The 26,135-nt window shown below is 41.8% G+C and overlaps 2 protein-coding genes across 12 annotated transcripts in view; one reads left to right on the top strand and one right to left on the bottom strand.

The window, feature by feature from the left end:
* SUPT20H (SPT20 homolog, SAGA complex component) overlaps window positions 1-5,567 on the top strand; it is a 60,074-nt gene extending 54,507 nt beyond the window's left edge. For 5 of the 11 annotated variants that reach the window (XM_026653582.1, XM_026653588.1, XM_026653581.1 and 2 more), the window contains 3 exons: window positions 3,757-3,862; window positions 4,430-4,557; window positions 5,361-5,567. In XM_026653582.1, coding sequence (XP_026509367.1) covers window positions 3,757-3,862; window positions 4,430-4,557; window positions 5,361-5,498 — 372 coding nt within the window. In that variant the 3' untranslated portion in view covers window positions 5,499-5,567. The remainder of the gene's footprint in view (window positions 1-3,756; window positions 3,863-4,429; window positions 4,558-5,360) is intronic. The other 6 variants (XM_026653590.2, XM_026653586.2, XM_026653589.2 and 3 more) reach the window with 2 other exon arrangements.
* A 265-nt stretch (window positions 5,568-5,832) lies between these two features.
* On the bottom strand, window positions 5,833-26,088 carry LOC113406824 (exosome complex component RRP43). The gene is made up of 11 exons (XM_026653591.1): window positions 26,057-26,088; window positions 22,615-22,651; window positions 19,558-19,621; window positions 17,455-17,528; window positions 16,058-16,103; window positions 13,949-14,054; window positions 13,816-13,861; window positions 10,493-10,589; window positions 9,453-9,573; window positions 6,638-6,744; window positions 5,833-6,044 (listed from the first exon to the last, which is right to left on the bottom strand). Exons 1-11 carry the CDS (start codon window positions 26,071-26,073, stop codon window positions 5,929-5,931), a joined length of 831 nt encoding a protein of 276 aa, XP_026509376.1. The 5' UTR covers window positions 26,074-26,088; the 3' UTR covers window positions 5,833-5,928.
* Window positions 26,089-26,135: the final 47 nt, after the last annotated feature.

Here is a 26,135-nt window from a genome sequence, read left to right as displayed (position 1 = left end):
TGAGGAACGGGATCTCTGAATGTTGTAGAAATCTAGATATGTCTGTGAGTCCTTCAAAGGTTACAGGATCAGTTGGAAGATTGTAGAAGTTTTCTGTGGCAGTTACAATGCATGGATTAAATGGTGTCTTTCCTTTTCCCCAGAACAACAAGTAAATGGGCCTTTACATAAAAGGTCTCAATCAGGTTAAGGAGAAAGGAAGCCTCGTGAAGAGTGCAGTCACCTTGTTGCCACTGCTGTACATAGGTTGTAGTTATAGCTGGCTCCTCTATCCCTTTGGTGATTTTTTGACATGGCAGATAACCTGGCCTTGAATCATCCTGCACTAATGTGGACAGAAGCCATTCAGTATGTGAGGGAAGTGTGTTCTTGCCCCTCCATACACAGAACCACAGCACAGGAATCGCCATGCTGCATCAGAGTAGTGCTCCAGTTAGTCCACTGTCCCGATTCTTAGGGCATGGCTACACTTGCAGATGTAGAGCGCTGAGAATTAAATCCACCTCCGTACAGCGCAGTGGGAAAGCGCTGCAGTCTGTCCACACTGACAGCTTCAAGCGCACTGGCGTGGCCACATTTGCGGCACTTGCAGCGGCATTGGGAGCGGTGCATTATGGGCAGCTATCCCAGCATGCAAGTGACTGCAACGTGCTTTTCAAATGGGGGGGGGTGGAGTGTGACAGGGAGTGTGTTGTGTGTATGTGGAGGGAGAGAGAGTGGGTTTGTGGGGGGCTGAGTGTGTCAGCATGCTGTCTTGTAAGTTCAGACCCCCTCTTCCCCCCGCCTCTCTCTCTCTCATTCAAAGCAAACAGTAAATGTTTGCTTTCTCGGAGCTCCGAAACACTGAAAGGACATTTCCGCATTCCTGCAGCCAATTTCACAACAATGACAAGAGTGGCCACTTGACTTAAGGGGATTACGAGACGTTTCTGGAGGCTGATCACAGCGCAGTAACGCAATACCTCGTTCACACTGGTGCCGCGGCGCTCCAGCGGGGGTGCAGCAAACGTTATTCCACTTGCCAAGGTGGAGTACCAGCAGCGCTGTAGCTGCGGGAGTCAGAGTGCTCTACGTGCCTTGCCAGTGTGGACGGGGAGTGAGCTAGGGCGCCTGGGGCTGCTTTGTTGTGCTGTAACTCACAAGTGTAGCCAAGGCCTTAGTGACCAATACCAGCTGCTTTAGAGGAATAGACATGAAACCCTCTACTGTAGAATAACCAAAGTTTCTTCCTAACCCTGTCAGTCAGCAGTTGGCTTACATCCTAGCCGTTACAATTGAGTTGGGATTTTTGTGCTAGTGAAGGGTAGGGCTCCATTTGGCCCTAAAATTGTAGATTGTAATCTTGGATGATTGTAGACAGATGGAAAGCTGAGGCAGCAAGTACAATCACTGTAAAAGGCGTTAATCTTTTTAGATGCAGACTTTTACAAAGAAATCAACAGAGTTTAGCAGTTAACCTCAGTCCATTCTCATATGCCCAATCCCCTTCCCTTGGGGCATCAAGACCTTCCCCTAAATTTTATCTATCTGATAGGGTATTTAGTTCTCACCGTACCCACAATGTGGCCAGTTTGGGAAAGGAAAAGTACAGTCTGCTCTACTTTTGTATCCCATCTGCCAGTGTAGTTACCAGCTCCTTTCTAGTCTTACTGCAGAAGCCAGAAGCCTTTTGTGTGTGCTAGTCAGTCTCTGCCTTCAGCCCAGATACCTAGTTCAGTTTGTCTTAAAATAATTTTATTTTGAATAGTATGGAAGAATCATCAGTAAGGTGGCTCTAGGGGTGAAAGTAACTTAAAGGACTTGCTGGTATACCGGAGTTCTAAGTGGGGCGTGGCCTCAACCAGAAGAGGATGTGGCTGGGAGCTCCAGGGCCTTTAAATCACCCCGGAGCTACCAGCTGCAAAGGCGGCTGGGAGCCCTGGGGCTCAGGGGTGAATTAAAGGGCCCGGGGCTCCAGCTGCCGCGGAACTCTGGGCCCTTTAAATCACCACGGGAGCCCTGCTGCCACTACCCCGGGGCAGCAGGGCTCAGGCTAGGGCTGGGGTAGTGGCGACAGGGCTCCGGAGGCGATTAAATCCCCGCCAGGGCCCTTTAAATCACCGCCGGAGAAGCCGGTCCAGTCCAGCACGGCGTACTGGCACGCCGTACTGGACCGTACCGCCTTACTTTCATCGCTGGGTGGCTATGAATACTACATAAAGTATTAGACTGACAAAAGCTCACTTATGAGGTAACAGGCCCCTCTACCTTGAATGGTCTCTTACAATATGTGCTAATTACTTGTGCTAAACAATCTGTTCCACCGTGGATGTAGCTGTGACACTGGGAGTACCTTTCCCAGACCTGAAGAAGAGCTCGGTGTGGCTCAAAAGCTTCTCTCTCTCACCAACAGAACTTGGTCCAATAAAAGATATTACCTTACCCAAATGGGTAACGTCAGTTTCCTGGAATCCCACATGGCAGAAAAGTTCTCCTACAGTGTCATCTCTGTTCACACAGGTCTTTAAGCTGTTATGTGTGGTGGTGTGACAGCAGACCACTGTAGATGTATTCTTAAGGCACTTGGAATCCAACCATTGAATCTCTTGTTATTGTTTGTAATTACTTTGTTCTTTGATCAGTAAGCCAATACTCTTAGGATTTCCTTGTACAGACATTGAACTATGAACTTAATTTCTTCAAACATGTAAATTAATTGAGCTGAAATCTAAGTGCTTAGTGAAGAAATAATCAAAATAACACTTTTTATTCCATTGTGCAAAATATACATACATTTATCACAAATTTCTGTAGGTTTTTGGTGAGAGGTTGGTACCATCATTTTATAGTATCCTCAGTATGTCCTAACCTTATAGCACTGTTTCTTTAGTACAGTGATTTTTAGCTGCATTCTTTCCCTGTTTTCTTTTTCATGTGATTATTTAACATGGTTATCTTGAAGAAATCTTGCATAACTCATGACAATTTAGCAGCCCAGTCACAAGTTCTGCCTTCTTACAATTTTTTTTTTTTTGGTCTGGTGTGTGTTAAAAGTCTGTTTGAATTATGTAAGATGTACTCAGACAATATTTTCATTCCATGTGGGTACTCTAGTATAGCGCACAATCCAGTACACATAGATTTCAATGGACATTTGATCAAGCCCCTCAGGATCCAATCTGTGTAAGAAATGAATGGAGGTGGGGGGAGTTATTTTGTTCCTGAGTGAAGTTGTTGCTTTCAGAATATTATTGGGGTGGGTTTTTTTAAGATAAGAAAGGATGGCACAATCTGAAGATGTAAACATCTTCACTTTTCCCCCTGATGTTTAGGGTCTATAGTGATTAGTATTCTTGCCTGTGGACTGCATGTGGACCACCATTTCAGGTGCAACACAGATTCTTGTGGGATTAGGAGATGAAGTACCACCTGATTGGATCTAAACTATAGTTATTACTACTAGGTTGCCCATGGTGCAGTCAGAGATGCCATGGGACTTCTATTAAAGAACAGAGATAATCCTAATGTCCTGGAAAACATTCACTATCTATGTAAAACAGGTTATAGAATCCAAAATTATAGAAGAGCTAGTATAGAGCACATAATGGCTGCTCTGCATATCTGAATAGTCATTCCATTACCTGTATTTAACACTATAAAAAGCAGAATGTGTTTTTTAAAAGGGAAATAAAAGCGGTACTCATATCTTTTCATGCTGATTTTTTTAATTTATTCATTCAATGGCACAATAAGTATCAAACTTCTCATTTTTGCCAGAGTGCTGAGCAATGTCCAGCCAATCAAGACCAAGCCTTATCTGCCCAGCAAGCCGCTGTTATTAACCTGACTGGAGTAGGGAGCTTTATGCAACCTCAAGCAGCAGGTATGTGGTGGCAGAGTTTCCTTCTGTTTTTTTTAGTGACATTGATAAATTTCATACTGGGATGAAGTTTGGTGTTTAATATAAGCCTTCCCCTTACTCTAATTAAAGCAAATCACATATCAAGTTATCATGACAGAGTGTGGATTACATAAAAGATGCTACACTTAATTTGACTTGCAAATTAAAAGCATGCACTTTTCTGCTTCTTTGTCTTGTGTGTGGTAGTTTCATAAACTGAATAGTCTCTAAATCACAATTCCTGCCAAAACTGTACAAAGCTTCCATACCAAACTTCATTAAGGAGTACTTCTTTAAACTGTCTGCTTTAAAGACCAGTATGAGAAATTTGTTTCATGTCCACAAGCTCTTCATAATCTAATTGCATGTTCCAACTAACAGCGTCTATACAGTGTATACTTTATTCTGCACTGTTTCTGATTTTATTCTGAGATTAATTCTACTGATCCCCTTTCTGTTACACTCTATTCCTATGTCTTCCTTTCCTAACCCTGACAACCTCCACCCAACCTCTTTGACCTGCCTGCTTTCCCCTTCTCCTTTTCGTAGTGTTGTCTCAGCTTGGCTCTGCCGTGAACAGACGTGGGCAAAGCCTTCCTCAGCAGAGACTCCAGCTCTCCTCTGCCTTACAGCAGCAACAACAACAAGCCTTGCAGCAGCAGCAGCAACAGATACAAGTAATCCAGCAACTTCGCTCTGATTGCATTAAAAAAATACAATTCTCAGCTCCAAACCCAAAAATGCTGCCCTTGAGACCTTTACTAATACCAGATGGAATTTTTAAAATGCTGCAGTGTGGCAAACTAAACTGAGAGATCCGATTCCTCTTGTTCGACCAACTTGGAGCACTGAATTTATTTTTATACATTAAAGCCATCCGCTTTCCTGATTTGACAACATTCAAGGAGTGCTTGTGGCACGTTACTAAATAAGCTTGGCCAGGTGCCATTAGGATTTTGAAGCAACAGCATGTCGAGTGCCTAGTTAAATTCAAACACATTGCACAGCTACAGTTAATACATTAAGAAGGAAGCTCTGGCAAAGCATTCTTTTAACATAGTAATGCTCTCCATCCTGATATTTATATAGGGAGTACATTATTGCAATATTAGGACAAAAATATATTGCATGAATGAGGGAGACTTAAATAGAGAAATTATATTAAGTATTATGCTGAATATATCATCTGAACTAAAATGTTTACTGAAGTTGCTGAGTTACTGCAGTTACTGCGACAGACACAAAGGGCAAAGTTTAACTGTGAAATGTTCGAAACGCCCTCAGCAGGCTTCTGTGCCACTGGTGCTGCTTGACTGTACTCATTGTCCCAGTATGTGGTATTCCTTTTTGATGCCATTTCAGTGCTTCCTCAGTTTAATTCCCCCATCTTGTTCTTTCCTGTCATTCTTCCTGAGGTAAAAGGTAGCGTTAAATTTAATATAACGAGCTTTTTTTCCCTTTCCCTTCTCCCCCACGGCAGCAGTTGCGATTCTTGCAGCATCAAATGGCTATGGCAGCAGCAGCAGCACAAGCAGCTCAGCTACGACACCAGCAACATTCAGGCAGCCAGTCCAAAAGTAAAAGGAAAAGAGGCACACCGACCCCTCCAAAGTCCTGAGTCTTGGGGGGGTTATATTTAAAAAAAAATAGACGCAGAGGTGATTTTTAAACCTTTTTTTTTTTTTTTTTTTTAAAAAACTAAAAAAAAAAAATCAGTGTTTGAAATGGCTGATGGGAAAAGGAATTTTTGAAGTAATGCTGATATGTATAAACTGTATCGGGAAGCCAACTCTATGGAAAATAGGAATTTCATCTAACAAAAAGCTAGGGTTTGTTTTTTGCAAGTCACTTCATATTTTTAACAAGATGTTTTACCTTGTATTTTTTACCATTCAGCAGCACTGTACATAGTATAAGGGTGATACATTTTAGAAAAATGAACTTTGTAAATGTAGTATTGATATCTGTTTATTTAGTATAAAAGGTTGGTGAATACTCTAACAAATACAGTTTTTACAAATCCATTTTGAAGAGACCTTGCCGTATGTTTATTTTGGTTTTATACTGTTTATCACTTTATCTATCAGCTTCTTCACTTCTTTGTGTCTTGTAACTGCCCGGGTGATACAGTCTTGAAGTTTTGCTGCTGTTAGGCCACTTCCACCTAAAAAAGAGGGGGGAGCCCCCCAAAATTGAAAGTAGTAGCTTGGTTTTCCATTTTGTTTTCTTTAAAATGTTTTTCAAATGGAAACATTAAAACCTTTCAGTCATGGGGGTTACGTTACTGTTTAAGAATCAGGGTGGTCTAATTTGCAATTCTCCTTAAGAAAATTGTTTTACTTTAAATATCAAATCTTACTAGCACAATAGAAGACCTATGTTCAAGATCCAACCTCTACAACAAGTTTGGCTAAACAAGTCATGAAGACGATTTATGCAAGGAAAGGGTTATTTCTTGCAGCAGCCACACCAGCTCTTGCAAAATGCAATATTGTAGATTATTTTTAAGAAGACTGCAGTAGTAACATTCATTTAAGAAATAGTTCAACTAAGAGTGAAGAAAAATGTTACTTGTTTTGAGAGCACTGTCTGACACAGGTACAGTATTAAGAGGGCATTACATGCTAAAGGCCAATAATGTTACTATGCAGCATGTACTACTGAAATAACAGCCATCTGTAGGTAGAATTTGATTCCAACCATTTAATTTTAAATTTGTTGCCTGTCAAATTAACTTCTAGTAATTTTGCAAAGTACCTGGCTTATGAACAGAACATAGTTTGCCTTCTTCATCCATTACAATGGTTACAGTTCCAGTTGCCAGGTCCTCCTCTTCTGCTGTCGGATCAACAATGAGTATTGTGCTTTTAAAGGAAAAGAATCCAGAGGTGGGTGGGATGTTTGTCTACAAGTTACTGGACCTTCACATACAAAACAGTCAGCTAGGAAAAGGTTCATCTAAGATGAATTTGTCCAGGGTCATTTAGGCTAACTTTTTTAAAGGTTTTATTTATAGCGAGTATTTTTTTAGCTGAATATAGTACTTCTGGAAGCATTCTATAAACATCCAATGTTCTGTCATCAGGATACCCTAATTTAAAGAACATGGGGAGAAGGCAAACCCTTACTGAACTTCAATGTTGAACTCAATCGGATGTTTGAGGGTTTGTAAATAGAAATAAAATTTAAATGTAGAGGTTTTAAAAATGTATGCCCTAATCAGGAAACTACAATTTACAACACTAAAACAGCTACTACAGTAACACTCAGACAGTAAAACAGTTTAGAATTGTGGTAAAACAAATCTTTTAAAACGGTGACTACATGCTGTAAGACTGTTAACAGAAAACTAAGTGAAAACACCATTATTTCCGTTTGCTGTAGATGTACTTACAAAACCCATTTCTCTTATTTGCATGTATATTTGTTTTTAGTGAACCCTTTGAAAGAGAATCAAGGACTGTATTTTGATCTACTACACTGTTCAATCAAGGAAGCGATCAAAAATTACCCCTGCGATGAAGGCTATTGATTTCTCAAGACCCAGAATTAGTTTTTTCCACAGCAAATAATGCAAAGTTCATAATATTTAAAGGGAAAATTGACTAAATATCCTTTATTCCACAATAAAAATTGTTGGAACCATTTAATAATATCAAATAGTTTAGTCCTTGAGAAATCTATACTACAATGGACAGATACAGAGCCAAATAATAAAAGTTCATAGAGGAGTCAATGGGACAGGATGATAAAGACCTCAACTTTTACTAAAAACCTTAAACACTCACAGTTTTTCTCAGAAATCATGGTCATTACATACAGCCTTATCCATATCTTAGTACAACCTTTTTGAACGTGCAAAATGTTTATAAACAACAGTGCAAATTATTATTGGAAATATCTGGTGTGAATTCCTAATTCCACACTGTTAAAAAAGTGAATTTTAAAGTCCATGTAATTAAATTTGATCTACTGAATATAGTGACACTCTGCCAAGGGAATGCATTTATTCTACATGTTACTTACAACTAATTTTTAAAAAGTGGGGAGCTCTATGATTTGGTAATGCTTTTCATATTATCTGCATCATAAAAAGTGGGCAGTTGCCTGAACTTTCACGAAGTAGTGAACAGAACAACTCAATCTCAGTACATAAACCCCCTAACCCAGGGTACCTGCTCGCTCCCTCCCCACCCCTAGGTTACTGATAAGGGAAACCTGCAAAAAACATTTGCTTGTTCTACATGAGACAATTTAAATAAAGGGAAGGTTGGAGGTTCTTTCATTGTTCATTTTTCCAGTGCCACTTTTCCAGTTGCTGATTGATATTTTTGTGCCATAGGCACACACTCCTAAGTGTTACTACTGCTTTGCACACACTGCCGTTCATCCAAAGAGTTCTTACTGTTTAGGTATTTGTATACCATGTTTTCCAACCCTCCTCTCTCTCACATTAATGATATCAAGGAGTTGCCTGTAAATACTTTCGAGAGGACAAACAGAAAGATATATTTCTGTTGACTGGCTATTGCAAAGAGATGCAGCATACTATCAGCACTGCTCTGCAGCTAGTTTTAGAACCTCTCTTATCTGGCAGTTATTATACGTAGAAGCGTACACACTTCCATTTTACTATTGACAAACAGATGCTAGGGCCTGAAGTAACTGAAAACAGTCTACAAGTAATTCATAGGAGATGAATCCCTCAAGAGTGAAACAGACTTTACATTTACTCTTTGGGAATTAACGGCCTCTGTAATTCAGGGCTTGCCAGAGATGTTATAGCATGGGCTATAACAATTAGGAAGTGCTGGTGACAACAAAACTCTTCCGCCCAAGAGGCAAAGTCTGGCCTGGGGGACCACTTGTATCCCAATCCTGTTATTTTAGTGGAAAAAAACAACAAACAAGAAAGATTTCAAGTAAGGAGTCTTTCAGATAGATTTCAAAATAAAAAGCCTGACAACATGCGACCCTTTTAGGTCTGAGGACGTTAACTTGGAGAGTTGGCCAAATTTTAATTTGAGTAATGACATTCCATCTATATCAATCCCTGGATAAGTTCTTTACTTTCTGTCCTGAAACTGTTGCTATGAGCTATTGAAAAATTGTCACCTTGTAGGCCACAGATATTTGCATTTCAGTAGTGGATGTAGTGATTTGTATATGTTAGTTTGTGTTAGTAAAGCTCTTTGGGATGAAAGGTATATAAATACAATAACATTGTGCAGCTACACCTCTCAAGTACATTTTAATATTAAAATACTTTCCAATATGGCTAAGCTGTGAAATCTGGAGATCAAATCTGGCTTCAGTTGCAGAGAAAAGTTTGGTAATATTAATTCTGTTCTGGTGGTCATTTGTTCATATTATAAAACTATGTAACAGTTCAAAATAATCAGTTCTGAATTAGAGTAGCTGAAAAGTCTGGTTGGTCCATGAGGTGCACTGACATAACTGCATGAGGATTTTGCCACAACAGCTTCTTGGCAACACTCAGTTTTTCACCAGTGTGTGTGTCACTAAACAAATTTTTTTTTTAAAGTATACATTTTATCAGTTACCAACTTACTCGTCAAATATAGCAAATGATGTAGCAACTGGATGCTTTCTGATATTCAAAGGATTTGTCTGTTTTAAATCAACTTCTGCCAAACCAGTTTCTTCATTTATAGTAACCTTTGGCAACTGTACTGAAAGAGAAGAGGCCAATTAATCGTATGATATTAAACTAGCTGAAGATAATTTGGGCTTTATCCCCAAAGGAATACTTTATGAACTGTTCTATGTTAACATCCACCAATCTCTATGGGACTGAGCAACTGCAATTCCTATTGACTGCAGGTCCCAAATAAGACAATGTGGGACACCTGTTTTCTATAAAAATAACAGATGCCACTCTTATCCTTTTTGAGCCCATTATTTTGTTCTGAGTCAGTCAAAAAAAAAAAAAAATTAAAAAAAAAAAAAAAAATTAAAAAAAAAAAAAAACCCCCACCATACTGACGCTTTCTACATTGCAAGTACATTATCTGTACCACGTTGAACAAAAAAAATCCCACAATAGCATGTCTTTTTCCTATCACTATATCACTTCTCTCTATTCCTCTATGATCCTGCTTTATGATCTCTTCAATTATAAATGTGAACATGTATTAAATAAAAACTTAATTTTCTTACACTAAATAACACGAACAGGTAACACTTCATTTAGATGTTGGTGTGTTGAATATTACAATTTTGCTTATGATCAATAGTGGAGTGTCCAAACTTCTGGTACGCTGAAGGCAAATACCATTGCTCTGAAAAACTAAGGTATCTGGCAGAATGGCTATCAGTCCTATAATAGATTAATACAATGTGCAAGAAGCATATGTAAGCAAGGTAGCCCACAGCCTGATCAATAACATGTATACAAATCTATGACATCAATTTAGTGACATATTTCTTCTTTGTATTATTGCTTCAGTAGTTCAATAAAAAGATGGGGGTTTTAGCTGCTGAAATATTCTGTTCTTGGGGAAATTAAAATCATCATGATTCAGATTCCTAACAACACATTTATCCCATGAATGTAATTTGCTTAACAATTGTGTGTTATAGGACACTTACCATTTTTTAAAGCTGCTAACAAAGCAAATGTGCAGGCATCCAAAATGTTTCCATCATAGTCCAAGCATATGAAATCGCAGTATAAAACCCAAGCAAGCTAAGAAACAAAGTTTGCATGTGTGAGATCTGATATATCCTTTGAACTGCCGGTATCACACTAATTTGGGTTACAGGTAATACACATTAAGCTAGAGAACCATCCTCTGATCCTTTAATAACAAATATGAATACATGGCCTCTGAGCTCCCCACAACCCAATTCACTAAGCATAGCACCAGATTATTAGGATTGATATTGAGAAGTGGCTGAGGAAGCAATTGTACTGAGTGGGCAGCAAAGAACATCACACACATTTATGCATTATGGTCACATCAGAAAAATTAAAAGGAGTTATTTATGTGCAAATAGCAATCTGTAGTCAGCCACTGTATTGTATTTTATCAACAAAGAGAACGACTTCTGCCTCCACTAGAAAACCATGGGTGAGAAATTCAATTAATATTTGGTATGTCAGAAAAAAGTATATATGGACTTTTTACACTTGAGCTATTAAACATAACTAGGGCCCTACCAAATTCACGGTCCATTGTGGTCAATTTCAGGGCCATAGCATTTGAAAATTGGTAAATATCACTTTTTCAGATGTTTAAATCTGAAATTTCAGGGTGTTGTAACGGGGGGGGGGGGGGGGCCGACCCAAAAGGGAATGGGGGGGGGGGGGGGGGGGGTTGCAAACCTGTTGTAGGGGGATCATGGGATTGCCACCCTCACTTCTGTGCTGCCTTCAGAGCTGAACAGAGTGGGGATGAGAGAGTGCAGAGCTTTCTGCAGCTGGGAGAGAGACCCAAGAACAGCCCTGCAGGGAAAGAGCAAGTCCTGTCCTCCCACAGCCCTGCCCGGACTAGCAGCTAGGAGCCCCCTTTGCTGGGGCGCTCCCAGCAGTACAGGGAAGATCGGATCCAACTCCACAAGCCGCCTCCAGCTGCAGGAACCGCTGGGGCTGCTGGCCAGTCCCAGAGTGTTCTGTAATAAGGGGAGGCACCCGGAGGTGGGTCTAGTCCCCCCCCCAGCCCAGCTGCAGCTAGGAGCCCCCTTTGCTGGAGTGATCCTAGGAACATGGGGACATTGGATTTCACGGTGAAGTGCTTATTTCATGGTCCATGACGTGTTTTTCACGGCCATGAAAACATAACAGTCCACAAGCCAAATCCAGCCCGTCAGTCCTCCATGAGCATCGGATCTGCAGTTTGAAATAAAGTTTGCTGTCCACTAGTGTGAGCGGCAGTTAAACCTGGCAAGAAGTATTTACAATTCAGTTTAAAAAGCAGGATAACACAGAGATGACTTTGATGCAAAAATCTGAACTGAAGATGGGTGGATCAAAGCTGCAACATGGACCAATTCTGTTCCCTACCCAAAATACCTCCTTATTGTCAAAGGAAAAACAAAACACACACTTTGGAATTCAAGGAGGTCTTTGTCATCCCTCTAGGAAAAGTAAGTGATACTCAGATTTAAAACTGGCTGGAGAATTTCAAAATATTTTTGAAAAATGAAAAACGGGGGTTTTTTCCCAAAAATTTTCATGGAAATTTTTCAGGTTTTCAATGAAAAGCAGAAAGCCAGGGTTCCACTTGACCAGCTTAGCATGTTTTAAACATCTACCCTGCCTTGTCCACACTGGAGTTTTAGTTACCATTAGCTAATACCTTCTGACAACACACCTTTAAAACCTAGTCAAAACAAACTCCAAAGGGTGAATATACCCTTGCGTGCAGCAAGCATGGCGGGCACACCACAGGGGTATTCTTTACACCTCCCTGCAGCTTTGCTAAATATGGCCATGTGATGGGGTGTATCAACACCGCACTGGGCCAACGGGGCTGACCAATCACTGTGGGCCCAGGAGACCATGCCTCCTCGCCCCTGCTGCGCATACTGCAGGTGGAAGGGACAGATAAAAGGAGGCAGCCCAGTTCAGTCGGGGCTGACTGAGGAAGAGGAAGGATGTTTGATGCACCAAGACCTTTGACTCTCCAGGCTGTCAGGACCATGGACCCAGATCAGCTGACCGTGGAGACTGACGGGAACACCGAGCTGCTGCCAGCTGAGGAAATGCCTGAGATGGGCCTTATGGTAAGAAGTGACTGAGGGAATGTGTTAGAAGCCAATGCTTTAACCCTTAATAGGGAATTTACGGCTTCATAGGTTGGAACCGGGGTGGGCCTGGGTTCCCCTACTTCCCCCCTCCCACCTTGCACTTGCCATTAGGCGTGGCTACTAGGGACTCCCAATATAAACTGATTGTTTGCTCTATCCTGCCCAGAGTCAGAGCCCCAACTGCTATTGTTTGCCCCAGCCAGGAGGCTCAGGGGCTACAGACTGAGCGTTTGCTCTGCCCTCCCAGAGGGTCCAAGCCTTCCACTGCTATTGTCTGTTCGTTCTGCCCCACCCCAGGGTCTATGGACTGCTTGGTTGCTCGGCCCCGCCAGGAGTCTTGAGTCCTCCGACCGCAACTGTTTGACTCAACAGGGAATCCCGACGATCGTGTGATGGGGTGTACCAACCTTGCACTGAGTCAACTGGGGCAGCCCGCTTGCCACGCCGTGCCCCCGTGACAGGCCTAATAGTTTTTACTAAATGCAAGATCCAGTGCTTCAAAAAGACAGTCAATTCCTAGTACAAAAGCAGGGAAGACAAAGTAGTTTTATATGAACTCTGATGACAAACACAGGATTGCCATACTGGATGGGACCAGTAGTCCACCAGCTTCAGTATCCTGTCTCTGAGAGGGCTCAGCACCAGATGCTTCAAAGAAGGAACACAAATCTCACAGTGCACAGAAGTAGGATAATCTGCCTCTTGTGACGATCTCATCCTAATCCCTAATATTTAGGGACTGGTTTAAACCCTCCAAAATTTGTTTTCTGCATTAGCTATTTTATCTCTGGACATTCGAGTTATCCATATCATCACCTGTTCCTTCTTTGAATCTTACTAAGCTCTTGCGTTTAAAGACATGCTGTTGCAATGAGTTCTTGAATCAAACACTACAAAGCAAGAATGTACTTAGCATTCTAGGAGTTGCATAAAGAGCATAATGTTTTCAAATATATACTTGATACACCCATCGATACTGATTTCAGTAATCAGATCACGTACGCCTTATACTTTGGATGTAACCCAAAGAATGTGCAGATACCAAAATTAACAAAAAACAAGAATAGTAGCCCAAAAGCCCAAGCATTTTCTTGAAACCTGCTCACAAATGATTATCCCCCTTCACTCTGAGACATTGGCATTAACACCAAACCTTTTCTTACCTTGCCATTTGCAATGCACAGATCCTCTTTCATTATTATTTCTGAACTAAAACAAAATGACACAGAAAATTAAGAAATAAAATTCTTCCCCATAATTGTGTTCATAATTGAACTGTACTATAGTGGTTCTCACTTTTCAATCACATCTGCAATGAACTGGCTAGCTGCTTGAGCCTCTTCCCCAGGAGGTCCGGGGCGAAATCTTGATGAACAGAGGGGTGGTAGATCCACATTAGGAACTAGAAATCAAAAATATTTAGTTATGAATTAAACAAAGAAGAAATACACAGTCTGTTATAATAATAAAAATGCATACAGCAGTTTTACGTTCTTACTTAGTACCATGCATCTCAAATGAAAGCCAAGATCATGAATTGTTAACATTAATCAAGTCTGCATCTAAGTTCCCTCTAAGCTGCACGGCCACACAGCTGCCTATTAAATCCTGCTCAGGACTGCAGCAGGGAGAGATGTCTCTCCCCCAGCATGGACCTGCTGCGGTGGGGAGAGGTGCCCCTCTCCACTGGCTCCAACACGGACCTGTCCCGGCTGGGGGAGAGGCACCCCTCCCTTGGTCCAGTCCAGCCCAGCTGGAGCTACTGCAGCTGGTGAGAGGCGCCTCTCCCCTGGCCCCGAGCTGCTGCAGCAAAAGAGGGCCGGGGGGAGTTCTCTCTCCCATCGCAGGCCCGGGGCAGCCTGCACCCTGGCCCGGGACAGCCTGCACCCCAAGGCCCTCATCCCCGGCCCCACCCCAGAGCCTTCACCCCTAGCCAGAGCCCTCACCCCCTGCACCCAACCCTCTTCCCCAGTCCTGAGCCCCTTCCCACACCTCGAACCCTTCAGCCCCGGCCCCACCCCAGAGCCCTCACCCCAACTCTCTGCCCCAGCCCTGAGCCCCCTCCCACACTCCAAACCTCTTGGCCCCACCCCCACCACATGAATTTTGTTATGTGCACCAATATGAAGGTAATGTGGCATACATCATCTCCATATTGGTGCACATAAGAAAATTCATTCCGCACATGGTCGTAAAAAATTAGAGAGAACACTGGTCTGCATGATTTTTCTTCCAAAATTACACAAAGTGATATATGATTCAGGGTACAGATCATTTATTAGTCAGTGTTTCTTAAAATAGCATGTACATTTACAGAATGAAATAAAGATATACTCCTAGCTACAATAAATTAAAGCATTTTACCTGTAGTCCTGCTATGTAGATCATGAATCACAAATTATTTCTTAATATCCGTAATTGGATAAACAACAACTCTTATCTTTTCATTCCAGGAGTTTGATTTTCCTGGTATGATACATTCCTTTTATTAATTGCCCAAATTTGCCATTTTGGACATAAAAGCAGCAAAAAATATTTGAGAACAATCACAGAAATCTGAGAACACAATCTAGTAAATTCTCCAAAGACATCACATCTTGGAGAGATACTAAACCACCTTTTTATAATGTAAGTCTTCAATCTCACAAAGGGATGCTCATAAGTGGACCCCATTTATTTCACTGGAACTCCATATGGAAATAAGGGTCCGCCTGCAAAGATCCCTTCCAGGATCAGGGCCTACATCAGTACCATCCCTAGTTAGTGAGATTCAATTTCAGCAGAAGTCTCATTTTTGTACTTCCCTCTCACACCATTTTTGAAGTCAAGCCTATTTTTTTCTTGGGCATTACCAAGACACAAGGGAACACACAATTTATTGCAGCCCTTCCTAAACCATCAGACCTCACCTTCCACTGCCACAACCATCTCACCCCCAGCAAAAGTTCTCTGGCACATTCCCATCTAATGCTGGCCCTACTCTGAACATCAGCTCACCTACCTGTCTCCTCAGCTATCTTGCTCCTCCCATTGTTTCCTGGTAATCTGGCAGTTAGGGCTGGAATTGGCAGTGAAAAGGCAGTTTCCATGAGGAGAGGTTTCTAGCAAGCAGAAGGCAGAGCAAATCCCACCTTGTGCCTCTGCCTTGTGCTGCTGCTAGAAACCTTCAATCCCATAAATAGTGCTCCTTAGCTAACCTGTCACCCACCTCTAAAAAGGCCAGTTCCCATGTGTCATCTGCCTAAACTGGTTCTGTGCATTGTAATACAATTTTTTAATGTGATTTATTTGTTTTAAATGTCTACTGCACCGGATTCTTCCCACTCACTAAAAGCATTTAACTCAAATAACTAATGCTGTTGTTTTTCTAAAAAGGCAGAAAACTGACAAAGCTCTAAAACTTACCAATATATCCCTTATTAGTGGACTCTGCTGGGGGTTCTGCAAACTCCTGTAAAAGCAAAAACAACAACAAAACTCAGGGGGAAGAACAACTTGTCTCTACAAACTGGTTTGAAAAGACTTTTTAAAGGATGTTAAATATAATTTAGAAATCCTATTTCCATACGGGCTCAAAGCTTTGTCTGGCCAAAATGCTTTTATAAATCGAGCTAGATTTTCCAGCTACTCTACTTATGATCATTTCTTCAATGAATTGCTTGTTGTTTTATGTTAGACTATTATAATTAGATTTTCCACAGCTATACTTATTACCATCTCCCTTGAGAGAAGAGGATTTGTTTCATTATCAATGATTACTAATCATCACAAAAACTAAATAATTAGTACACAGAAATAAGGTCTTTGTTTTCTTTAAGAAGAGCCAAACAACTCTTTACACAAATAACGATGTGCGCGCACACACACTCTCTCTCTTGATTGTACCCTAATTCTTTTGTCCAATTCTACCTGTAATCTTCAATCCTCAAAATAACTCCTGTGAAAAAATGTACGTGTATTTGACAGGCATATCGATTTCAACGTAATAAGTAGGGGCTTTATCAACTAAGTTACATTAACTATTATTAAGGCTGCGAGTTTGTCATGGAAGTCACAAATTCCGTGACTTTCCGTAACTTCGGCAGCGGCCATCGGCCTGCAGGAGTTTCGGGGGGGAGGAGGCTCAGGGCTGGGGCACGGGAGGGGGTGAGGGCTCTGGGTGGCGCTTACCTCGGGGGGGAGGGGCTCCCCAGAAGCAGTGACATCCCTCAGCTCCTAGGGGGAGGCGCGGCCAGGGGGCTCTGCACGCTGCCTCCGCCTGCAGACACTGCCCCCTTGCAGCTCCCATTGGCCGCAGTTCCCGACCAATGGTAGCTGTGGAGCTGGCGCTCAGGGTGGAGGCAGCACGCAGAGCTGTCTGGCCACACCTCCGCATAGCAGCTGAGGGATGTTGCCATTTCCAGGGAGCCGCAAAGTCGGGTAGGGAGCCTGCCAGCCCTGCCAACCTCCTCCCCCAGCACCAGCAGGGATCCTGGGCCACGCACCAGTCCCAGCACCCCCCCCCCCCTCCACTTGCGGTGCCCCCCAGGCACCCATGCCCCCCCCCCCCCCCCCCCCCCCCAACACCAGAGCACTCATGGTGCCCCCTGGGACACCCGCCCACCCCAGAGCACCCACAGCAGCCCCAGGCCGCCCCCCTCCCCAAGCTTTAGTCAGGTGTATATAGTAGAAGTCATGGACAGGTCACGGGCTGTGAATTTTTATTTACTGCCTGTGACCTGTCTATGACTTTTACTAAAAATACCCGTGACTAAAACATAGTCTTAACTATTATTTCTCAGTCTCAAAAAAAGTAAACGTACCGCTTTAATGCCACAAATTACAGTAGTATTTCCCAACTTCACCAGGGCAGAGCCATCTGCAGTAGTAATTGAACCTGAAAAGAGAAAGTGTATAATAAAATCTCAGTCTGCTCCCTCAGAAAGCTCTTTAACACAATATCCATCTTCACATGGACAGTCACCAGTTTTTTGCTTCCATCCCACTCACTGAGACTGCAAGACATGGTACACGGTGTGTTTTAAATGTTTGGAAATTCCAAGGGTGAGTGGAATATGTCCCTACCAGAGATTCAAAGTACTGGATTACCCAGAACTTTTCAAATCTAATATGAAGACTTTTTTATGCACTTTTCTACTTGATTCTGTGAGAAACCATAATATCCTCACAGACTGCTGAATTTATATTATAAATTAAAATGCATATACCAGCATTTTCCCCTATCTTGCCTGTTTTACAGACAAGGTTACCTTGTATTTCCCCTCTGGTCCAATTCCTTATCACCTAAATTCCCTTCCAGTTTTGTGAGGCTAAACGAAGATCTTTCAGCAGTCTGCTAGTGAAGTTATTGGGGTTACTGTTATGAGGAAGGACATTTGTCTAAGTAAGGGGTTACAAGTTCTGTTAGTTTAGCACTGCTGATTTGTTTTCCATTCCCTGCCTTATCATATTCTTATTCGGAAACTGATGTAGCCTGGATGTGCTAAAAAGATCCGGCAGAGTACTTAGTTAAAAAAAAAAGCACTTTCCATTCCAGCTGATGTTAGGACATCGGGGAAAGTGATGAACAGAGCAGACTCAGCAGTATAGGAGTTGCATGTATAGCAGGGAGACTAGAGAAGGAATGAAAGGAGAAACACAGAGAAGAACTGGGTGTGAGAGCAAATTCATGAAAGGAGGGACAGAAGAGAGGGGAGCACCCTCCAAAGGAGGTGTAATGAATAAAGGAGAAAGTGGGTAGAAGTGTGTAAGCCATGATGGAAACAGAGCAGGCAGAGAAGTGGACAGAGTGCATGTGCACATGCGCACACAACATGGAGAAAAAATAAAGAGAAAATAAGTGAAAGAGACCATAGGGGTGAAGCCAGATGGCCAGACAAGAGAAACTGGCAATTTTGCTAAATAATGCAATTTGATTTCCACCATCGGGGAACCACAATTTGCTTTAAGCACTACGATTTGGCAGGAAGGGCATATTGTGGGGCTTAATTTGCTTTTTGCCAAAGCAAAGTGACAAACTTCTCACTACATGGAAAGAATGGGAAATGCACCAGTAAATAAATATATATTTTAGACTGGTCATTTGTTAATTATTTAAAAAATGAGACAAAAAAATTGATTTAAAAATACATAATGATGGAATGTCCTATTTGGTTTTTGGCACTTACCTAGCAAAAGCTTCAGTTCACCTTGCAAAAAGTAAGGGCTTTTTCTTTTTTTTGGCTAAACGTAATTTTGAATGGTTATATATACAGAAATTATATTTAATCGTGTTTTTAACTCACTAATGCATTTTTTATATTTCTATTTTAATTAGCAAGTTGTGAAGGATTCATTTTTTCTAAATTAGAAATAGTCAAAAATTTATTAGATGAAAATTTACCTTTATGCCAGGTAAAATGGCCAAAGCAGCATAGAAGGGCTCTAAATGCCCTGGATCTGGTCATGAAGAATTCCCTCAATGTAGGAACTGTGAAAGCCATAATGCACCTTCTGACACACCCGTGCAAGTCCTGATATAGGGGTGTCCTAGAAGCAATGCTGGAGGCAGGAGTGGCACATTGGGAATGGGACCACAGTGATTCAGGGAAATGCTGTGGCCAGAGGCAGACAGGGAAGCTACCTTAATTTAGACAGTCACCCATGGCTGTTTAAACTATGCTTTGGGGGAGCAAAGGGGGTGTTCACTGAGTAGCCCCGGAGTGAGAGGGTGCAACAGTGGCTTAAAACTATCCCTGGGCTAGAGTCTGTACTGTGTCTCTTTGAGGCGCAACACAGAATGTCAGCCCTGGTTGTTCTGAACTCAAGCTCTGTGGAAATAGATCAGCCATTCATTAAAGACTCCAGGTATAAAAACTGACTCCATTCGATTCAGTCACCAGCACTTCCCAACATTAAACACTTACCTATGTTGACAGTGGTTGTTCTGAATTCACCTAGCTCCCTTCCATCAGGTCGGCAGTTCTCTTTCTAAACAGAAACATTACACAATTCAAGTTAAATGACACATTCATGGTGTTACACAATCAAGAGTATATAATGATAAAGTTTTTGTTTATCTTCAAATGGGAATTTGCAATGACAAGACCACTAGGATAAACTCAAAGATTTGTGTGCTGGTGAGCTTTTTGGTCTAATTTAGTGTGATCTGGGTTACAGGTCCAAAACTTAGCTACTTTAAAAAAATGCATAGTCCAGTAGGAAAAAGCATCTCAAGGCTCAGTACTATATGCCTTTCCTACAGCTATTTAGGACATTCAGCAACAAAAGCAATACCTCATATCAGTGGTGCAGTGACAAAGCAATCAGTAAATTGCTATGAATATAGTGGCAATCTGTGAATTTTGTGGCACTATAAGAAACTGAGTCACAGGTGTGACATCATCAAAAAGGCCAACTAATTTTTCAGTACCCAGAGCCAACTTGAGAAGAAATATTCATTGATAACCTTGAATGAAAATTTCCAAATGTTTGCATTGTTTAATTTTTGTAACTAACCCTTTTTTCCATTGCTGATCTTTTAAGATGGAAATACTTTAGAAATCTAAATAGGGCCCAAGTCCAGAAAAGCCAATCAACATAGTTATTCAGATGTTTCACAACATAAACTGAACACACAAATTCAATCAGAAAGGGTGTTGGTTCACCATCTTCTTAAATCTAGACTGTCCCTTGTTGTGGATCATCAGTGAAGATCTCGGTCGCAGATTTACAGTTTCCATACTACGCACAGGCCTTCAAATAGCTTCCTAGGACTAATACCTTTATTGTAGGGCCCATAATTTTCCACAAGGGGAGGCCACATGACCTGAACACTTCCTACGCAGAGCCTTCAGGCTCTAGCACACAGTTCCTCAACAGGCTCTCCAAAGCAAATCCAACCAAGATCAAACTCCAGAGAGGCTTTTTTCTTCTTAGGGAGCAATACAAAACAGTGAGTAACTGCAGTGAAACAAGGCACTTTTTCCAAAACCAAGGTAACATTTATTGGTAACCTGGAATACAGCATCTGGAGTCTTTAGGTTAGCATGGGAAAAGTAAGCTTAAGACAGAGTATATACTGGTGGAAGCAATGGCTTTGCCATGACTTGATACTGACGTCCATCTCCGTTCTCTCTATCTATTTGTCCTCTGTTCACAGTAGAAACCTTAAGACCTGTTTTGCTCAGACCTGTCTGTCCTTTGTTTCATAGCCCCAACTGTATGGCTTCCCAGGCATTAAGTGTTAATGTCACGGTCATTGAGGCTCCCATTGTCTCTCCCAGGCAGCAGTGGGATGACATTTAGCAGGAGTGGTTTTACCACATAAAATCAGGGTTTTTACTACCCCAGGAAAAACTAGTTAGTCCCAGTTAAAGGCATTTTCTATTTTAAAACTGGTATCATTAATGCACACTACATTACACTCAGCGTCAGTTACATATGCAAATTGTGGTCACATAAGGCAGCAGATTCTAAAATTAATTAGGGTTGTACAAATAAAAAGTAAAACTGCAGTGGGCATAATACTAATATATGTAATTACACCTCTACCCCGATATAACGTTGTCCTCGGGAGCCAAAAAATTTTACCGTGTTATAGGTGAAACCGTGTTATATCGAACTTGCTTTGATCCAGAGTGCGCAGCCCCGCCCCTCCCCCTGCCTACCCCAAAGCACTGCTTCACCGCGTTATATCCGAATTCGTGTTATATCGGGTCGCGTTATATCAGTGTAGAGGTGTATAACACTTAAATGTGGCACCCAGAACTGGACACAATACATCAATTGAGGCCTAATCAGCATAGAATAGAGCAAAAGAATTACTTCTCGTGTCTTCCTTACAACACTCCTGCTAATACATCCCAGAATGATGTTTGCTTTTTTTTTTTTTTTTGCAAGAGTGTTACACTGTTGACTCAATTTAGCTTATGATCTACTATGACCCGCAGACCCCTTTCCGCAGTACTCCTTCCTAGGCAGTCATTTCCCATTTTGCATGTGTGCAACTGACTGTTCCTTCCTAAGCGGAGAACTCTGCATTTGTCCTTATTGAATTTCATCCTATTTACTTCAAATAATTTCTCCACTTTGTCTGTATCATTTGGAATTTTAATCCTATCCTCCAAAGCACTTGCAACCTCTCCCCGCTTGGTATTGTCCGCAAACTTTATAAATATCTAAATCATTGATGAAGATATTGAACAGAACTGGCCCCAGAACTGATCCCTGCGGGACCCCACTCAAGATGCCCTTGCAGCTTGACTGTGAACCACTGATAACTACTCTCTGGGAACAGTTTTCCAACCAGTTATGCACCCACCTTACAGTAGCTCCATTTAGGTTATATTTCCCTAGTTTGTTTATGAGTCTGTCATACGAGACAGTATCAAAAGCCTTACTAAAGTCAAGATATACCACATCTACTGCTTCCCACAAGGCTTGTTACCCTGTTAAAGAAAGCTATTAGGTTGGTTTGACACAATTTGTTCTCGACAAATCCATGCTGTTACTTTCATCTTCTTATCTTCTATTATCTTTCGTTTAACATTCATTATTAATGTAGACTTAGAATTTGTCTTTTTCAAGGACACTGTCAGTGATATTATTTATTATTTGTATTTTGGTAGCGCCTAAAAGCCACCACCCTGGTCAGGCTCCCATTGTGCAAGGCACTGTACAAACCAAGGCCTCAATCCTGTACGCACTTAAGCACGTTTAACTTTATCCACTTAGCAGTCCCTTTGAGGCCAATGAAACTAGTCACATGTACATAAGCACTCACAGGATCACAGCCATAGAGTAGAAAGTCCCTATCCTGAAGAGTCTGAAAGATTTTCTTTTACGAAAGGCTTTAAGGAAAAGCAAAACCCCATTGGAGTTTATGTATAATTTAAAGAGAACAGCAACAGAGGTACAGTAGCTGTACGAGAAAAATATATTCTAAGTCTATTTAACTTATGTATAGATGATGTTTTACTCACCAAAAATCGCCTGTAATATTCCAAAGGTTCCACAGTTCTAAAATAGACACAAAATTTAAAATTCATATGCATAATCTGTTTCACAAAGTAAATAGCTATCTAAAATCTAGCAAAAAAGCAAGTGTTACTCAGTGGGCATCTGAGTTTCAGAGTCAAGCTCTGTTTTTTGTTCCTTGGCTGACAGCACATTAGCCGAGTGACAATTTCAGAAAGACTAGAGCCCTCTACAGTGTTCTTTCTGGTCATTTTCACACCAGAACTCATAGGTTCTGAAGGCATGGGTGCCTTGTGGCAAGGGCTTTGAAAAAGGGTTATAAAGAGTGAAGTTTGAAAAATGGGAGAGAAAGAGAGAGATCCCACAATAAAACCCACGCTTTACTGCAGCTTATGTAACTACATACATAAAAAACCCTAGCTTGAAAACTGAGAATCTGTAAAAGCTAATATTATGATGGAGTTTGTAGCAATACCATAGTTATGGCTGCATAAGAGATTTGATTGAAATAGGAGTGTTAAATATTCTTTAAGAAATGTTGCAAATTAAAATTGATGTAGTTTTGAATTTTTCAGGTTAGTTTGATGATTAATTGGTTTATGCATACACAACATGACTGCTTCAAAAATTACCACTTTTTAAAATTTTCAGTGGGGTGTCACCTTTGTATTATTATTTGGTACCTGAAGCGTTTACAATCTAAGTTCTCCGAGCCCATACTGAAATCTGATTTCTGATTCACACATTACTCGACTGTTGGTATTAATAATACTTGAAATTATTAATATGGGAAATCAAAAACCAATTTAACCATAAATTCCTTTATTAAATCCAAAGGTCAATATGTAGTTGCTCTAAACATGCCTAAAAAGCCTAAATACTAAGCAATTTACTACATCCAAACAGTAACAAAACATTTATAAGAAACATTACAATATACTTACAAATGAGCTAAATCCAGTGCTTAGACCCATATTGGTCGGCTGTAACGTGGTCAGGCAGGTATTAGCAATGAACCCTTTAAAAGCTTGCTTTTTATGCCCTTTAACAAAGCGATGTCATTGCCAATTACTGGTTTTCAGCTGAAGTCAAATCTGAGACAGTTCACCCTTATTTCCAGTCTTAATTCCGATGAAATGTACAACGTCCTGTCTTCCCAAGGGCTTTCTTCCCCTCCTTCTTGCTGTCCCAACAGCTTTCCCATTGCACCTGGGTTCACATAGGCTTTAACACTGGTGTGTGGGTTGCTGAAGGGCCGTATTGGCTCATTTTAAGATGGTTTTTAATCAAAGAAAGAGAATCTATCTGCAGTCACCCCTATTGGTCAGAAGCCGCCTTTTTAGAAACTTCCCCTTATCCCATTAATTATTCTTTGAACCACACATCCGCTCTACTTTATTCCTTCTGGCCTTATCACTTCTTATTTTCCAGGCCTTCCCTCTACTTTGCTTCTCAGGGCCTTTCTTTACAACACAAATATATTGCCTTAACCAAGTGTAAGATAAAATTAAAGAATTCAAGTTATATTTATCCTACATCTACCTATGTTTATTTGGAGCATAAATAAATAATCCTTTTCTTCATAGAAGTTACAAATACACCAATGTATGTAGTATGACAACAGCATTTTTAACATAGAATTTAATGCTGCAGGCTGTTTTCTGCATAGCCCTTATGATGACACAATTTTTCAAATCAGAGAGTTGCTAAGATGTGGAACACAGAAACTAAAACAGAATGTTCCACAGCCAGAAATTGTTATGACACTGCAGCACAGACATTAAAATGACATTTCCAGGAGAGAAGTTAATCTTTGGCATAAGGCCTTCTCAAGTTTTGTTCAAACAAATATTTTTGGAGAAAAGTCATGGAAATGGTAACTCTGAGTGAGAACTTTTATTATATTTTCAAAGACAACATAAACCCAACATAGTTCTGACAATTTACGAGCACAAGGGTAACGTTAATCCCTGTCGGTGTTCCTTGAGATATCCCCAACTAGCATGGACATAAGGGCTATTCGTCACTGGCTCAGGCAATACTGTCTACTGTGCCCCATTTAATTGATTGAGAGACACAGGGAAGAAGCAAAAGATAGTTGGGTCAATTCAGAAACAACCCTCCCCCAAATGCATGGGAACAGTCTCCCTGTCCAACCAGTCCTTACACTTAACACCCACTTTCCTCTAACTGTCTACAGATGGATCCCTCCACTCCAGCAACTAATGCCTGGGCCTTGTTTTGATTAGGAAGAGATTATAGTTGCTATGACTTCCACCAAGACTTTTCCTCTGGCATAGACAGAGATCCACGTTTCAAAATACCTTAGCTCGTTAAGATTAGCTCTCACTTTTAAAAAAAACAAACAAACAAACCCTTAACCTGCAATCTCACTTTCCCCAAAAAATATTTCACATATCTGGGGGTCAATATTACTGGGAATGAAATGCTTTTTGGCAAAAGTATGAGACAGCAGTTACGGGTGTGAGTTACACTACAAGGCTTATGAACGTGGGAAGAAGAGTGTATTTCTGTAACTCCTTGAAGCAGAAGGAACTTTTCTCTGGTAGACTGCAACGTTGCATTGAAAGTGGATAATTTGAGAGGGGGTGTAGCGAGGTAGGGGGCTGGTCTCTCCCCTTAACTGGACACTGAAAGGGCACATTCCTATTATTGACACAAAACCTTAATAGCTTTAACTGCCTCTGAACTAAGTTTTTAGTTTTGGAATATAGATACATTTGGATGGAATGAAAAATAAACGGAATTGCTTTTTATATGTTGTGTAAGAGAAGGGGAAAATAAAATGTTGATTTTCCAATAGAGAGTAAGGGCCACAAATAGCATGATGCCTGTGCAGAATTGTAATACATATGGGGAGCCCCAGTGAACTCACTGAGATTACTCACATGCATAAAATTACACATGTGCCAAGTGCATGCAGGACACATGCCCTTACCCTCTCGATTTCCACGATCACCAGTAACAAGGAGTGGGTGGATCAGCTCCGCGCGGGGAAGGTAAGGGGCGAGAGGGGGGTCTCCTAGGCGGTGTGTTTCTCTCCCCCCCGTTGAGAGCAGGAGCTGCAGATCCCGGGGGAGTCGCTCCTGGCAGCGGCCGGTTCCCAGCCTCGGGGCCTGGCAGAGCTCCGGGCACGGCACGTTACGAGCAGGCAGCGGGTCGGTCGAGCTGAAGGCTAAACCCACCCACAGCCTGGCACCCGCGACCATCGCCAGGCCTGAGGGCTCGGCAGCCGCCTGGGCCCAGCGCAGCTTCCAGGCAGACGCGTGCCGCGTTCCCGGCTCCTCGCGCGGCCAACGATCCCCCCGGGGCCAGGGCGAGCCCGGCTCAGAGCCCGCCCGGCCGGCGCAGCTCGGCTCCCGGCAGGGGGAGGGGGAACAGCGAACGCCAGGCCGGGACAAGAAGCTGCTTCGCCCGATAACTTACTTGAATCCGGCCGCCATAGTCTCACTTCCGCCCGTCGCGAGCTACTTCCGGGGTCGGGAGCGCGCTTCCTCTGCCGCGT

This window comes from Terrapene carolina, unplaced genomic scaffold (genome assembly GCF_002925995.2).
Source record: "Terrapene carolina triunguis isolate 2854851 unplaced genomic scaffold, T_m_triunguis-2.0 Scaffold141, whole genome shotgun sequence".
Taxonomy (NCBI): Eukaryota; Metazoa; Chordata; order Testudines; family Emydidae; genus Terrapene; species Terrapene triunguis.
Note: the sequence above shows the minus strand (reverse complement) of the source record. Positions and strands in the feature narration are given on the sequence as shown.

What these genes read in the sequence shown, in the direction of transcription:
- LOC113406824 (XM_026653591.1), bottom strand. An exon ending in AACAACCACTGTCAACATAG is followed by an intron (nt 17,529 to 19,557) that starts GTAAGTGTTTAA and finishes TTCTCTTTTCAG; the next exon opens with GTTCAATTACTACTGCAGAT. An exon ending in GTTAGCAGCTTTAAAAAATG is followed by an intron (nt 9,574 to 10,492) that starts GTAAGTGTCCTA and finishes CTTCTCTTTCAG; the next exon opens with TACAGTTGCCAAAGGTTACT.